The sequence below is a fragment of the Syngnathoides biaculeatus genome, chromosome 10 (genome assembly GCF_019802595.1).
Source record: "Syngnathoides biaculeatus isolate LvHL_M chromosome 10, ASM1980259v1, whole genome shotgun sequence".
Taxonomy (NCBI): Eukaryota; Metazoa; Chordata; class Actinopteri; order Syngnathiformes; family Syngnathidae; genus Syngnathoides; species Syngnathoides biaculeatus.
In genome coordinates this window covers 9,196,682-9,212,571 of record NC_084649.1, presented here as the reverse complement: position 1 = coordinate 9,212,571, position 15,890 = coordinate 9,196,682, and the positions used below count along the sequence as shown (strand labels likewise).

Below are 15,890 nucleotides of genomic sequence, written 5' to 3'. Positions count from 1 at the left end.
TTGCTAAATAAAATATTCCTGTATGGAAAGTAAATTGCATTTGGTCCCCTGGTATTTTTGAAAGGCATTTTTGAGCCAAATGGTACACTTTTGTGTCCACCATACATAATCTAAATTATATTACAGTAGGGTGAACAGAGGCCCTGTAGCTCAGTGATTAGAGCACTGGTTTGGTAAACCAGGGGTTGTGGGTTCATATCCACTGGCGCCTCCACTCCCTGAGAAGGGTTGCGTCAGGAAGGGCATCTGGTGTAAAAATTGTGCCATACATATATGTGCGTTCATCTGAGATGACACGCTGTGGCGACCCCGAAAGGGACAAGCCGAAAGTAACCTCCTCCTCCATTACAGTAGGGTGAACCAAAAAAAAAAAAAAAATATATATGGTCGTGTGTGTGGATTCACAGGACGTGAGAGTGCAGAGCAGTCAGTAATTAGTACCACACTTAGCTATAGTTCTTGGTGTGAAAGAACTTGTGGAGGAAGAGAACCGGCATTCAGGCAACATACAGTATCTGCTGTAATGTGAAAAAAGTGAATCATTTACAAAGGCTTTTAAAATTAGCAAAATGATTTACATTTTTAATTTGATGTGATATTGTAGTATGAAGAATAGGTGAAAACTAAACTGAATAGCCCAAAATATTCTTTTTAACTCACTCAAACTGAATTGGCACAACGTCCAACATTAAACTGAAATTGAGCACTGTTATTTTGCTAGAACTGTAGTCATACATTAATTAAGCTAAAAAAAAACTACCAGCTCAGTGGTCGATCAAATGCCTTAATCCGCTTTGTGAACAGTATTACTGTAATGTAAAGCTACACTAAGAGACAGCTAAGAGCATTACTTAATCCTGAGCGGAAAGATTTTGTTTCTGCTTCATATTGCCTCACCTCCCGTAGCCTACTCTCCAGCTCCAGTAGACGGGTCCTCTTTGTCTGCTCTTGCTGACTTATCTTCTCGAGATGTTCCTCCAGTTTGGCATTTTGAGCCTCGAGCTTGCCAGCCTGAGACTCCAAATAGAACTTTTGCTGTCGCAGCTCCGAAATCATCTCCTCTTGGGCTTTCCTAAATAAATGGCCGACTGGTTAGAGGAGAGATGGGCAATCTTTTTGTCTAAGGGGCCATACACATGAAAAATAACAACAAAAAAGGCATTGTCGTGTTAATACTTAGATTGACTTATCATGGGGACTGTGTTGTTTTGTCGATCACTTTTTTTTTTTTTTTTTTTGCCATTGGATCAAAGTTTGATGTTGGCTTTTTTGAAGCAATTTTCAGAACAGCAGCTGTTAAATGGCGAGTATCACTTATCCACTACAAAATAAAGCATTACCTCATCTGTAAACATTACTTGGTAATGTAAGCCAGAGATGTTAGTTACATAAACATGAACCAATAACTTAAATATTTGTGTTAAATCAGCAACTTAATGCAGAATTGACATGACCGATTTATGACCGCACATGACGGGATGACTCATAAAGCATTGTGCATGTCACACTATTGGCCACTTTTGCAAATTCTTGGGTTTTTGCATAGTTTCCCAATTTTAATGCTTAAGAACATCAAACAAATGTAAAAAAAAAAAAAAGTTTTTTTATGTGGTGATGTCACGCAATTGGTCATTTTCGCAAATTCTTAGGTTTTTGCATAGTTTCCCAATTTCAATGCTTAAGAACATCAAACAAATCTAAAAAAAAAGTTTTTTAAGTGGTGATTTCAGTTACTAACGAAAAAAAAAACTATTCAAAGTTACCTGGCACTGTGTAAAAAAGTAATTACCCCCTAGTTAAATCATTAATTAATTGCGACTCATCACAATGTTTGGCTTATTTTCATTGCTCACACCCAAGCCCGATTATCTCCAGACAATGTTCCATCAAGAAATCATTTAGAATCTGTTGCAACAAAATCAGGTTAGACAAAAGATCTAAAAAAAGCTGCAAGAAAATGAATACTACATGGACTGACGAGATGAAAGTTAAGCTTTGTGGAATGTGCCCCAAAATCCTGAGAATACACAGTGATCAGTTTGTGACCTCAAACTGAAGCACACTTTGGTTCTGCAACAGGATAACAATCCAAAACACATCAAGTCAACTTCTAAGTAGCTTAAAAAAAAATAGAATGACTGTTTTCGAGTGGGCTAGTCAAAGTTCAGACTAGAATTGACCCCCCCGTATAAATTGCATCATCCGCGTCGCTGACCAATCAGAGGACAGATATCTGCATAAACCACACAACTTTTTGCACCCGCCGTTCCCTCAGACAACGTTGCATGGTCCAGTACAGTTTTTGTTCGCGTTTTATCGCGTATTTGGGTTCTTCACAATAGATATGGTTAAGAGGTGTAGTCACAGACTTTGTAATAGTGACAACAGGTATCCTGAAAGGGTAGTTGGTGGAGTTCAATTCGTACCCTTTCCAAAACCGAAGACCCAGTACGAAAAATGTCTTCGATGGATCAAACTTTGTGGAAGACCGAATCATCAACTGAATCCATCTAATATAAAACGGAACAGAAGACAGAGTACGAAAAATGTCTTTGATGGATCAAACTTTGTGGAAGATCGTATGATCAACTGAATCCATCTAAAACCAACCGGAACAGAGAGGTTTGCACGAAGGTAAGCCCTATATTTGATTTTCAATACATGTCTCACATAAATGAATTAGCAGTTCTTCGCTTGCATAACATAGCTACGTGTGAATGATTGACACACTTGATCTGTGTTGAGCGATATTTTGCGATGATCTGACTGCACAAACGTGTCCCTTTGTTGCCGGCTAGGGAGCTACGCTAAACCGGACTATGTTTGCATGAAGGTATGCCCTATATTTGATTTTCAATAAATGTCTCATATAAATGAATTAGCAGTTCTTTGCTTGCATAACATAGCTACGTGTGATTGATTGACACACTTGATCTGTGTTGAGCGATATTTTGCGATGATCTGACTGCACAAACGTGTCTCTTTGTTGCCGGCTAAGGAGCTAAGCTAAACCGGACTAGCGAGTCCTAAAAGCCTTCGACATGCACCGAGACACCAAGACTGAAGGAAGGATGTTTGAGGACACAAAAGTAGTGATTGTCGTACTCGGTCGGGACTTACGTAGGTTCGGCACTAATTCAAGAATAATTATTGAGGGGACCGCGTGACGTTACACAAAGAAAATGAGAGAAACAACTCGTAAATCAAGCCTCGCTTTCTTCTTTTCCTTCATACGACGGTTCATAAACGGCTATACAGATACACATACAGATTCTGCACACAAGTGTGACAGGTAACATGAAAATAGGAAACTGTCAATGACGAATTCGTCTTTGGGTTATAATATATTATATTATGTGGCTTCTTGGTCTTCCTCTCACTCCGGAAAGATCTCGCGCTAATATCAATGGTTTCTCCGTCGATATGCATGTAAATACCATTGAAATACCCCTCGCTGAAATACTTGAAGCCCTGCTGTCTGCTTTTCAACGATATTTCACTATTCGCTAAGAATGTGAGTGGTAAATCAGCTGGTAAATCGGACAATTTCGCTCTAGTCTTTTCTTCCTGCGCCGCCATTTTTCCTAATTGTTTGTCTGAGGTTAGCACACGTGGGGTGACGTAACTTCAGGAGGCGTGGTTAAGTGCCCTGTACGGAGGGGTCAATTGAAAAGCCGTGACTTGAGCTAATAAAGCCAGCCAATGCTCAAAACCCCAAAATATTTTTTTAATTAAAACAATTCTGCAAGGAAAAGCGGGTTAAAATATCTCCATAGAGAGGTCAAAGACTCATTGACAGTCATAGAAAATGCTTGATTTCATATCTTGGTTATGTCACAGTTATTAGGTTTATGGGGCTATTACTTTCTCACACTTGGACAGGTAATTAAATATTTTTTTCCTTTAACATCTGAAATCCCTTTAAAACAGAAGTTTAAGTTCACTCGTGTTACATTTATCTTATATTTACATTTATTTCATCTTACACATTAAAGTGGGGAATTTATGAAAAAAATAATTTCAGAAGCGTACCCATACTTTTTAATGGCACTTTAACAAGAGCCATGGTGTATAAATAAACAGAGCCATAAGTCATGGTGCACAGTGAGTTTTAGATTTAAATGTACGCTAATAAAGCCATTGGAGGTTGGAGGCTATGGTATCAGTGTTGGTGGGGAGTGTCAGTAAAGCACAATATGGGCAGAAAGTCTGCTTAACTCACATATTCTTTTGTGTGTAGATGCTGCTATTAGCAGCCAGCTTGTTAGCCTCTGACAGCTCAGCGATTCGCTGCTCCAGGTTCCTCATCTTCGAATCCATTGCGTTAATGGTCTACAGGAAGAGGAGACACAGTATGATGGTGCAAAGTTTAAAAAAAAAACGTTTTTATCAATCCTTAGCGTTCTCGTGCACAATTTTAGCTTAAGCCTTTTTTTAAGGAAACAATGTCTCACTCTAATAAAAAAAAACCTCTTGGCTTCCCTTATAGGTGTTGGTTGAATCTTCTAGTGTTAATGTCAGAAGACGAAAATCTTCTTAACTGCCTCAATTTTACCACATTAACCATATTAGGACTTTAGCCCCTATTTTACGGCGCAAAATGATGTACACTACAATTTAATCGGCCTTCAAAAGTGCTCGTTTTAATACAGACAAATCACTATGACATATTGTGTATGGAAAGAAACAAAAACATGTAGTAATTCTGTCAATTTTGTGAGAAGCATGTTCATAAACATTCACAGGTAAATATTGAAAATCTATACCCAACATCGTTTTGGTATCTTTACTAGTTACATTTGTTTTCGGAATAAACAATATCTTTAATTGATTTATCTAAATGTAGAGTGTGAATTGAAAAGGCAGTTCTCACAATGACAATTTTAAAGTCACTGCCATTTTTCTTACAGCTTTCTGCTCGCTGATAAGTTTGCAGTTCTCTCTTGATTCCTCCTCCTGCTGTGCTCTTCTGGCCTCCAGACTCTCTTTGTCAGCTAGGTCCACCTTCATTTGGGCTTCCAGAACCTAGACCACAGAGTTGGCAAATATACACACCATGAATCAAACCAATACCATTATATGTGTTAAAAATATATGAGGACAATATTTGTCAGCACACAATCTACTATCCCAAGGAATTAGACCAGGGGTGTCAAACATATTGCCTAATTTGTCAATGCTGCTAGACCACTAACATTAGAACATATTTAATATAACAAGTATTTTCTTTTGTTTAGACCAGGGGTGTCAAACATATTGCCTAATTTGTCAATGCTGCTAGACCACTAACATTAGAACATATTTAATATAACAAGTATTTTCTTTTGTTTGAATGCAAAACTAATGCAAAAATATTTAAATATAATTATTTATTTTTAAATCTTTTTACAAAACAATCTCTGATTTCTTGAGAAAATATTGCTTTAGTTTCTCACCTACATGTGTCCAAAATAACTGATCATAACAATAGTATTTTAAAGCATAAAACATTAAGTCACATGTTTTTGGAACTGAAATATACTGCATAGTAATGCACTTTAAAATAATATCAACGTATGAAGACCGAAGAACAATTACCACTCCATTTTCTAGCTGAGCTAAATAATTATCAAAAGTATCCTTAGTCCCCATCATGACAATGTCTTCTATAGTTTTGCCACTTTTAAATTCATACTCTGGGCTAGATTATATACCCAAGTGAGCTGATTTAGGTCCATGGGCCACATATTTGACACCAAATGAATTACACTAATAACTTGTATTAGCTTTTGTTCCTACCGAGGGAGACATTTTCAGTCGCATAATATCACTACCTTAATTTTGTCTTCATAAAGCCTCTCTTTTTGGACAAGCTGAGTTTCCATTCGTTGTGCCGTAGACTGGGCATCCCTCAGGTGGTCCTCTAGTTCCTGCAAATAAATAAAATAACACACTAGTGTAATGAATTACCATTTCTTGAAACAGACATATATAAACGTGTTCGCATTTGTATTTGATTGCAATTTACATTCCGTAAGCCACAGCATGTTCACACATTTACACAGAACTGTTTAAGGAAATGTAATATAATAACAAATGCACAGTAGAAAAAAAAAAACAAAAACAAAGAAACTTGCATTAAAAAGTTGTAAATCCACAAAACGGCTATAGCTGCGCTTGTTCATCTTGACACCAGTTAAGTGCTGCGATCTATGTATTCAGTTGAAAATCTGACACTATGAGAGCTGAGCTAGCTAGCCCATGTTGTGTGCAAGTATGAGCTCTCAGTAAGGAGCGATGAAGATAACCAGCGATGGACAGCGGGTGAAATTAGGGGTGGAGTGGTGAAGAGCATTAAGCAAGTCTTATCCGTAGGTCTCTCACCAGGATCTTTTCAGCCATCTGTTGGATCTGCTGGGATTTGGTCTGAATGTCATCTTTCAGCTTATTCTCCCTGCGCTCAACCATCTCCAGCCTCTTTACCTGGTTTTCGAGGGTCTTCCTGCCCTCCTGCTTACACACCATAAACAACAAAATGAGACATAAGATGAAGTGTACATTATATGGCTACAAAGTTGAAAGAAGTGGGGAAGTGTAACTATAGTCACACTATGTGTCAACTATTTTACAGTAAAAAGACCTTTCGTCTAAAGTGGTACCTCTGTCTCTCTCAGCCGTCGTTTGAGCGTGTCACTGGAGTCGCTTTTGCCTCGCAAACGTTCCAGGTCTCGTTCCAGCCGTTCTTTGGCCTGTCTGACATTCTGCAGCAGTTCAGTGGCTTCTGTGCTTGCTTTCACCGCCTAAGGGAGGTCAGGGAGTGAAAAGAGTTCCTGAAAAACTTGAACCAGACATTTGCACTCATTTACACAAGATATTTCCAGATGTAAGCAAGCCACTATTGGGATTTTTTCAAGACCCCCTTTAGGGGTTTCCCTGGTCATATTTACTGAGAGGTCTTAAATTAAGTATAAGTACCTTCCACCCATTTTCTATTTTGCTTAATATCGTTCATTTTGGAAAACCAAATTAAAGACTAAGAAATACGGTGGACCTACAAATATAATGAAAAAAAAGATCAATATGTAATAAGCAAGGAACAAAGAACCCCACTGAAAATTATTGGAGTCCCAGATGCAATTGCATTTTGCTCCTCATTCAAGATTATAAAGATAGTTTCTGTCGTAAACACACAAAGATTAGTGCATCAGTACAATTAATTAAAAAAACAAAAAATTACCTTTGACAGTTTGTCCTGGAGCTCCTGAATTTTTATCTGTTGCTCAGCGTTTGTCTTGAGAAGGAAGTAAACAGTTAAATAGTTAAATTTAACTACAACTCTAGGCCTATAATTCCATAAGATGCACTATACCTTTTCCAGTTTGGAAAGAAGCTCCTCTACCTCTGCTTTACCCTGCTCTTTAGCCTGGAAGCATAAAGCTTGATTAAGATTATTTGATTCAATTTTAATGACTGCAGTGAAATAAAAAAAGAGAAGCAGCACTGTTTTACAGTATATTGCAGATTGCTAAGTGTACCTTCTGAATCCTATGCTGGTATTCTATAGCCTTCCGTTTGAGATCCTCCCCGGTTTGTCTTGACTCTCTGAGTTCCGATTCGTAGAGATCACTGCGGCGGCGGGCAGCTGACAGGTCCTCCTCCAGCTGTCTGATGGTCACTTGCATCTCCTCCAGCTGGGCATGGTACTCCTAAAACAACAGAGCCGTAATCTCATGTATCCAATTAAAAAAAAAAACTCAATCGTGCAATCACTGAGATTAAAATGCTTTAATTCGACAATATTAAAAAAGGTTTATTTTATGTACATTATCAATAGGCCCCATAGCTCAGTGGTTAGAGCACTGGTTTGGTAAACCAGGGGTTGTGGGTTCGTATCCCATTGGGGCCTCCACTCCCTGAGAGAGTTGCGTCAGGAAGGGTATCCGGCATAAAAATTTGTGCCAAACATATATGTGCGCTCATCTGAGATGATGCGGTGGAGACCCCGAAAGGGACAAGCCGAAAGAAACTTACTTTTTTTATGTATATTATTACTGTGGTTGTGCCCCAGTTTGCACTTGACACATAACCAAATAAGACTAAATTTAAGAAATGCACGTATTCAGTAACGTGGAGTAGTCAGATACCCCTACAAACAACAACAGAAATAAACTTAATGTTAAACTAATAAAGGCAGAAATAAAAGATTCCAATGCTAACTGCACTAAGTAATTGTTATTTACAAACTTTGTGTCTTGAATAGTTACTCACGCAAGTACCGGTTTCTCTTTAGGACCTTTATATTATAAGTTAGCAATTTATGCATCTGAACCGTGTGAAAAAGAATTTCAGAGTCTCATTTGGAAAAGCATGAAAACAAGCAAACTGCTATCCTACTTTAAAGGTCAAGTGTCGTCAAACAGATGATTTTTGGTATATTATTAATGAGAAACCCACAGCCAATGTGGTCCCTTGTGTTTTTTCACCACAAAACATGATTTTGACATATACAGCTTTTTGTAACTCCCGCCATGAAAATCTTCTGAGGGATTTGTTTTCGAGAAGAAGTAGGAAGTGACGTAGAGGACAGAGGCGTCCCCTAGTGGACTCGTTTGTTTCCATTAGTTTTACCTCCGGGAAGGTAGCTCGTTGTTCCTTCGTCTTAGCCAAAATGCCGGCTCATTGCATTGCTGGACATTGCTTGAACACTCGGGAGAATGGAATTACCATTCATAAGTTTGAAAGAGACCCTGTTCGTTGTGAAAAATGGATTGCATGGGTGCAGAGGACGAGAACTTTGTGGGAGGTAGGTGTGTATACAGCTCCAAAAAAAAAAAAAAAAGTTTGGGGCGGACCACGTAATCTGTCTCTCTCATAACGTAACAAAAGATGCGCATATGAAATGTGTCCATGTGCTTGTCGTCCAGCCAACAATGTCTCGATAGTGTTCATCGCGTACTGCGGTGACTTTGAACATACCCCTAAAAGCAACATAGCTCGGCTCGTCCTTATATGCCACCACGGGCACCGAAACTCAGCCACACCGGCTGAGGCGCTGCGTTCGGCGGTCACAACTTCTGCGAAGGGTGCGCGTCGGGCTTTGCGACGGGGGCGGCTCTGAAGAACCCAGCCGAGAATGCGTTACTCAGTCGCGTGCGCGCATAAAGCGCCCCAGCTCGACTGTGACTAAAGCAGCACCGCTCGGCTCTGTCATAAGCCACACCAGCCAGCTGCGATGAGCCGCGATGGCTCATCTCCGCCGCGTGAGTGAATCAGACGGGATGCGGTTTGGCCATGATCGGATATCATCTGAATATGGCTCGAAACAATAGTGTAATATTGCCCTGAGGGCTTGAAAAAATTGTGTAATATTGCCCCGGTAACTTCACTCGGTTGTGTGGTGTTGTTCTTTTTGAAAAGAGCTTCGATGTCAGAAGGCGTGTCGGAAAAATGCGAATATCTCTGTTGTTCGGCTTCCATAGTGGCAGGCACTGCCCGTTTTCAACGGCGGAAGTGACGATGATGTCAAGGACAGAGGACGCGACTAATATGGATGTCGAGGGACACTCAATTGCGCAACTTTGTGCATGGATGACGCGCTCGCCGCTCACTTTTTTTTTTTCGTGTAGACATTTAAGTGAATACTGTTAAATGTATTTTTCATTACAATATCTATTTTAGAATGTTTATAGGGATAACACCTGGGCTTTAAATATCAAAATTTTCCATGTATTTTCATTTATTTTCACCTTCTAAATGTCTAACGGTATTGGACAAGAGTTTGGGCATCGTGCTATAAGACATTTTCGTGTCGTCTAAAACCAACTTAGCATTGAACAATGCTTTGCTAGACTGGCAATATGGCAACATAAACACGTGATTTCATGACGTATGTGCACGACCTCTCAGCACTGCAGCAATAACTCTTCATCCCCACAAAAAAACAAAAACACATCAAAAGTAAAATAGAAAGGAAGATTAAATCTTTGATGGATAATTCTGATATGCTTAAATGAAGAATCAAACAGAAACACATTGCTGAACATTTTGCTTTATCTTGATAACAAATGATGACTTTTGATGTTTCTTTTTAGGGGGGACGATTGTTTTCCTGCAGGACTATGAGTATATGTGTAAAATACTGTATCTCTCAGTTAAATGTGTACAGTATTCTCTGATCCTAAGTGCAGAATCATTGTGCCTATTCTCCCTGGAGACAACGGCAGGTGAGCATCATCTTGATTAATGATCAAAGTCTCCATTTTTGTACCTTGCGTTGATGGCATCTGCAGGGATGACCTTTGTAATTACAGAACGTGGAACAAGGGAACCCTCATCAGGTGATGCCCTGCCTGAGTAACAGTAACAAGCTGCATCGTTGCACTGCGACTTCAAGCAGCTCATTATTAGAGGTAAAGGCAAACAGTTATTTCCCATTTGAATTGATAGATTGATGGATTTGACTGACTTTGTTTTAAGTTGGTCATTTCAGAACTCCGTTTCTTAGCTAACCAAGAAAACTGAATCACAAGGTTATTTATACTGAAGAGGAGCAAGGACGATTTAACTACAGTACATACTTGCTCTTTGATTTCCTGCAGCTTGTTGCTCTGCTCACGAATGTCATGCAGCAGCTGCATAGCTTTGTCATCTTCTCTAGAGACTTCCACACGTGCCTCCTCAAGGCTCCGCTTTAGGCTCTGCAAAGACACCATGCACACAGATCACGGCTCAAAGAAAAAATTATTTGGTAAAGGGCACCAAAGTACAGGTACACCATTTTGGGATACAACTTTTAGAGAACCTAGTTCGGCTTTAAGGTTTTATTTGAATTTCCTCTGTGTTTGATAAGTAATGATGGAGGTCTGAGCTTGACTCGCACAATTATGTTTTGCCGCACAAAGGCTTAATGCAAAAATATGCTTTTTCAAAACATTTTACATTAACAAGACTTCAGGAAAGCCAAAACATTTTACCAAACTAATTGGGCTTTTTTTCAGAGGACATATCAGAGCATGCTTGTGTAACTCAAAATGTCTGGAAGGATTCTCTCACATCTACAGAGACATTTGTTGTGCGCTGTATGACTCACACTGCACTCTGTAATGTAGGTGGCGAGGTCTTGCTCGAGGATGCTCCTTTGAGTCTCAGAGGCCTTCAGCTCCACATCTTTCTGGTGGAGCACTGACTCTAGATCAGTCATTTTCCGTTGGAACCTGGAAATTTCCTGCTCCATCTGAATAAATTACATTTTTAATGAAAAAAATCCTGTATTGGTGGATTAAAATGTATCCCTGTGAGGAAATCGACAAATTGTGTATCTAGATGATAGATGATGACCATTGCGATAATAAGGAGCTGGAAATGGAAAATATTATTCAGTACAGTACTGTATTATGTTTACACAGTTATAGGTTTCTTTTTTTTAGCTATCATCCAATAATAAATTGGTTGTTAAACACCCATGTCCAACTGGGGAGACTTTGGCAATGTTCGACAAATGTTTATGCACTATGTGCCCCTTTTTGTGAAGTTGTGGAGGTACAGCCACGCAGCACACGCTCTGTTCAATTTCCATGTAACTAAATTAACAACAAAGAGGTAGAGGGAGTATGTTAAAGAAATAATTCATATGTTCTCATTTTGTACATACTGTAGTTGGTTACACATCATCACCTAGCTTCTACCTTTGAACTCATTGTCTTGAAAACAGATGTCATCAATCAGACAGATGCAGTCAATTAAACTGTCTCACACACATACACTCATCATGTGATTTATGTGAACAAAAAGAAGCTGCAAGGGGACACGAGTTGGAGTTGGTTGGAAGCAGGGAGAGGCCCTGTCGCTCCCCTTGCAGCAAGTAAAACTTGAAGCCTTATCTGTTCGTCTTTTTAATAGAAAGTCAGGCTCTTAAACCTGACAGGTTATGTATGACCCAGATGTTAGCTGATAAAAGACACATTGGATGATGAGTGTCACCATTTATGGGGGCTAACTGCGAAAAACAAAACAAAAAAACTGGGCATAAACACCAATGGTTAGAGGGGGTATCACTATTAGGATTGCCCCATTCTATCTTACTGTTTTTTTTGGAAGGTGGCATGACTGAAGTTCTTCAGAGAGCTTGCAAAAGTTATTAAACGTGCATACTTCTTGACCATTATCAACCTTTGAATACAAAAGTTCATCTTTTCTGCTTTGATACATTTATTTATTAGAGGCTATAATAACAAAACAGATAACAGAGGTGAAAAACTAAAGACAATAAAAAGTGGTGAGTTGTGTGTTGGAAATAGTTGGGAGTCACTCCTGAAACCGTTTGAGGATTTTATTTCCTACTGACATTCTGTCAGACAATTTTGTAGATTTTTAAACAGGTGAACATTGTTTCTTTTATATCCAACCCTGTCTGATTTTCAGGAAAAAAATGTAAATAAGTGTTATACCTTATGCTTTCCAGATATGTATTGTAAAATAAGCGAGTATTTTTGCAAGGTGAGGTGAAAAATTGTTTTAATAAAAAGAAAATGTTAAAGTTCAATAAAATGGAAACACCTGACAGGAAAAGTGTTTGTCTGAGCCAATGAGCAGCGCAGCGTACACACTAGTGCAGCTTATTGGAATTGTAGCACCAACTAAAGTCTTACCTTGTGACATTTGTCTTGGGTTTCTTGCAATTCCTTGCTTTTAAGGTGGAGCTTCTTTTCCATGGAGTTGGTCTTAGCTGGAGAGTTGAGGCCTGCAGACACTGCCCTGGAGTCAAGAACATATGAATAATTCTTTGTCAAACTAAATATTAATGTTAATTACAAAGTTTAAGGGAAACAGACACGTAAAAAATAAAAGCATACAACAGATATATCTTTCCAAAAAAGGTGACCTGAGTCATGTTACAACATTACGTGATGTTTCATATAATTACTGAAACAATGAAATGAATGATTGAAATTAATGAAACGAGGAACACCTCCATAAACACCACATTTGTCACTACACACAATGACAGTGATTGTGAAAGTCTGGCCCGCGGATTCTATGTAGTGACACGCAAAAGAAATACTGCCTAAATACAGTTCATCCAAGTGGTTTTTATTTACAATTATCTCAAATGTTTAGCTTCAATCCACCAAAAATGGATGTAAGCTACATTAAATGCTACACCCCCCAGTTATTTAAAAGAGAAAGAGGGAGTTGTAAGCATACTGAATCATACAGACTGTTTTCTCCAAGACGAGATATATTAGTTAAATGTTAGGGGAGATGCTGAGAAAGGTTCGTGACTACTTGGAAACTCGGCTGATCTCCTCAATGATCACGGATCATTCCCTGTGGGACCATGAAAGGTCTAACCATGGCCACCTGGCTGTCTTCATTCATGGATATTTGACGTGATGATCCATTTAATCTAACCTCTCGATTTCTATGTTGGACAAGAAGACACTAAGAACATTATTCTTCCAAATAAAATTTATGAGTCAACAAATCTAAAACAAATACATGCCTTAAATTTTTTTATTTAAAAATCCCAAGTTAAGTATTTTAAAAAGAAGTTTACTACAAATATAACAGCATACAAGCTGTCGCACCCTACCCAAAGACTCCATTAAACCACAGAGTATATTTTATGAGTTTGAGGCATGCTGCTTAGGGGATTTTGTTGAGTTGTACTAATGAGCAGTCAGAAGCATTCACTAAAACAAAAATGACAACAAACGAAGGATTCTACAAAGCCCCAAACCACATTATTAGCACTATCATTATGCCTGGCGTTCTTGGGCTCAATTCTGTCTTTTTTTTCCCCCTCTCTCTCCACATATGTTTGTGCCCACACAGTAATGTGACATCCTAGGAGCGCCTACTGTATCTCCACTTAATCAACTGGAGCAAAAGATATGAGTAGTTTATAGAAGATGACAAAACATGACAGCTGGTGTAAAGAAAAGAGCAAGAGACAATTATGCAGAGCGTAAGATGAGGCAATGAATGTGAACAGTAAAGATGGGGGTGGGGAATTTGGGGGGGGGGAACACACCACAGTGGTCACCATAGAAATGCTTTCCCCCAATCTGAGCTCTCATCCCTTTTACTATCTAATCTGCAAACGTTGTCCTGTTACTGCAGCTGTCATGATCCGCAGTCTCCAGCACGATCAAGCTGGCATGAGCTGATAGAATCAAACACATCCTTTTGGAATACTAGAGGTTAAAAAGTCAAACAGCCTCATTGATAATTATGTTCCCAAACCCCATGCTGTATTCAGGATACCATTAAGCAACACAGCAACAGTAGAGAGAACAAGAATGTTGGAGTGTGTGTGTGTGTGTGTCCATATGTATGGGGTTCCACCTCTCAGCGAACCTCATTGACACACTCAGCTGCATACCAATCAGTACCGATGGTAAGATAACAACAGATCACAACCTCTGACCCGTGAATATGCACACCCTAGCTGTCATACCAATGACATTATTTCAAAACACACACAAAAAATAAGAATTGGAGTCAAAAAAACAACACATGCAGATTAAGTAATCCTCCCTCTTGTTTATTGTGCCTTGCACAGCATATGGCCAAACCCATTTTGGCCTCAACAGTATGATGCTAATGACAAGCCATGTGCCCAGTCACCTAAAACCATACTCCTGGAATTTGTTGTCAGGGTAATGAGAAATGTGAAGGCAAAGCAACTGCAGATGGAAGTATATATTTTTTTAATTAACAAAGCTATATTAAGGTGGTCGTATATGAGAGGTCCTTAGAATAAAGTAGGCAGTGTGTTTAGAAAAAGCCAAAGAGCGCATAATAAACATACAAAACTTACTCAGATTTGGCCAGTGTTGTCAGCGCTCTGCTGAAAAACCATCCTAGAAAGGGGAGATCCTCGCCCTGGAAGCCCACAGGGGGAGCTCCTTGCTTGGATGCTGAGGCTGGCCGGGGGGCTGCCAGCTCAGGCTCCTCAAAATTAGAGGTGTCATCTTCGGCATGCAACGCAGGAACAAAAGGTGGGAGAACTGTCGGGGGCAGAAAATCAGAGGTGGGAGCAAAAAAGGGTAAGGAAAATGTTTTCAGAGGTGGTGAGGCTAGTTTAAAAAAAGGAGAGGTGGAGACAGAGGCAAAGATGGAGGGGAGGAACCTCGGAGCGTGGTGTGCGCCGAGAGTGCGGTAAGTCGCACGTTGATGCACATGCTGCCTCTGTCCTTCCCTCCTCGGAATCACTCACTCTCTTATGCTCACTTGCTCTGTCTCACTGCAGCAGAGCAAGCTTCTCATCTTAAACCAGAGCTGAAGCTTAAACCTCAATCTGAATCTCCTTAATTAATACATAGCCAGACATTTCACATTCATGTACATCTCTGTTCATTAATTTAATGGGATGCAATTTTTAAAAAACAAAAACTAATATATTCTTTCATTGGCGCATAAAGATAAATGAGTCTAAACATTGTGGCTAGTCTGCAGATGACAGTGTAAATTCTAAACACACTACATTAAAATTCAGCAAAGATGAGAATGTTTGAGAAGAACATAGTGAACATGTTTGGTAATGTCAGAATACTAAAAATAAGCGTTGATTCATCTCAAGACATGAGGTATTCCATAAATCGTACACAGGTGGGAATAACAGCGTTATTATACATTCTAATGTGACCACACGTGACTGAAAATGCTCATTAGTGTGGAGTGTGAGATTTTATCACATAAATCTTAATTTGCATGTAATGTGTAATTTTGTCAGATGCTCATCTCAAAATGTCAACCTCTCTGTCATTCTCTTTTATCCAAAGCAGCATTACATTCTGATACCAATGCAATCAGTCCTGCATTGATTTTTTTTTTTTAACACAACATAAAAACTTGCTTTGCTTTCTTCCTGTCCTCTTTTACCTCTCAATTTACACCTGAGGACAAAG

At 39.2% G+C, this 15,890-nt stretch overlaps 1 protein-coding gene across 4 annotated transcripts in view; it reads right to left on the bottom strand.

Annotated features, from left to right (window-relative positions):
* cita (citron rho-interacting serine/threonine kinase a) overlaps positions 1–15,890 on the bottom strand; it is a 56,128-nt gene that overhangs the window by 28,866 nt on the left and 11,372 nt on the right. For 2 of the 4 annotated variants that reach the window (XM_061832969.1, XM_061832972.1), the window contains exons 10-22: positions 14,801–14,990; positions 12,627–12,732; positions 11,069–11,212; positions 10,557–10,676; positions 7,515–7,685; positions 7,349–7,402; positions 7,217–7,270; positions 6,639–6,779; positions 6,364–6,492; positions 5,814–5,909; positions 4,909–5,025; positions 4,223–4,332; positions 898–1,072 (exon numbers count right to left, since the gene is read on the bottom strand). In XM_061832969.1, the coding sequence (XP_061688953.1) occupies positions 898–1,072; positions 4,223–4,332; positions 4,909–5,025; positions 5,814–5,909; positions 6,364–6,492; positions 6,639–6,779; positions 7,217–7,270; positions 7,349–7,402; positions 7,515–7,685; positions 10,557–10,676; positions 11,069–11,212; positions 12,627–12,732; positions 14,801–14,990 (1,607 nt within the window). The remainder of the gene's footprint in view (positions 1–897; positions 1,073–4,222; positions 4,333–4,908; positions 5,026–5,813; positions 5,910–6,363; positions 6,493–6,638; positions 6,780–7,216; positions 7,271–7,348; positions 7,403–7,514; positions 7,686–10,556; positions 10,677–11,068; positions 11,213–12,626; positions 12,733–14,800; positions 14,991–15,890) is intronic. The other 2 variants (XM_061832971.1, XM_061832973.1) reach the window with 1 other exon arrangement.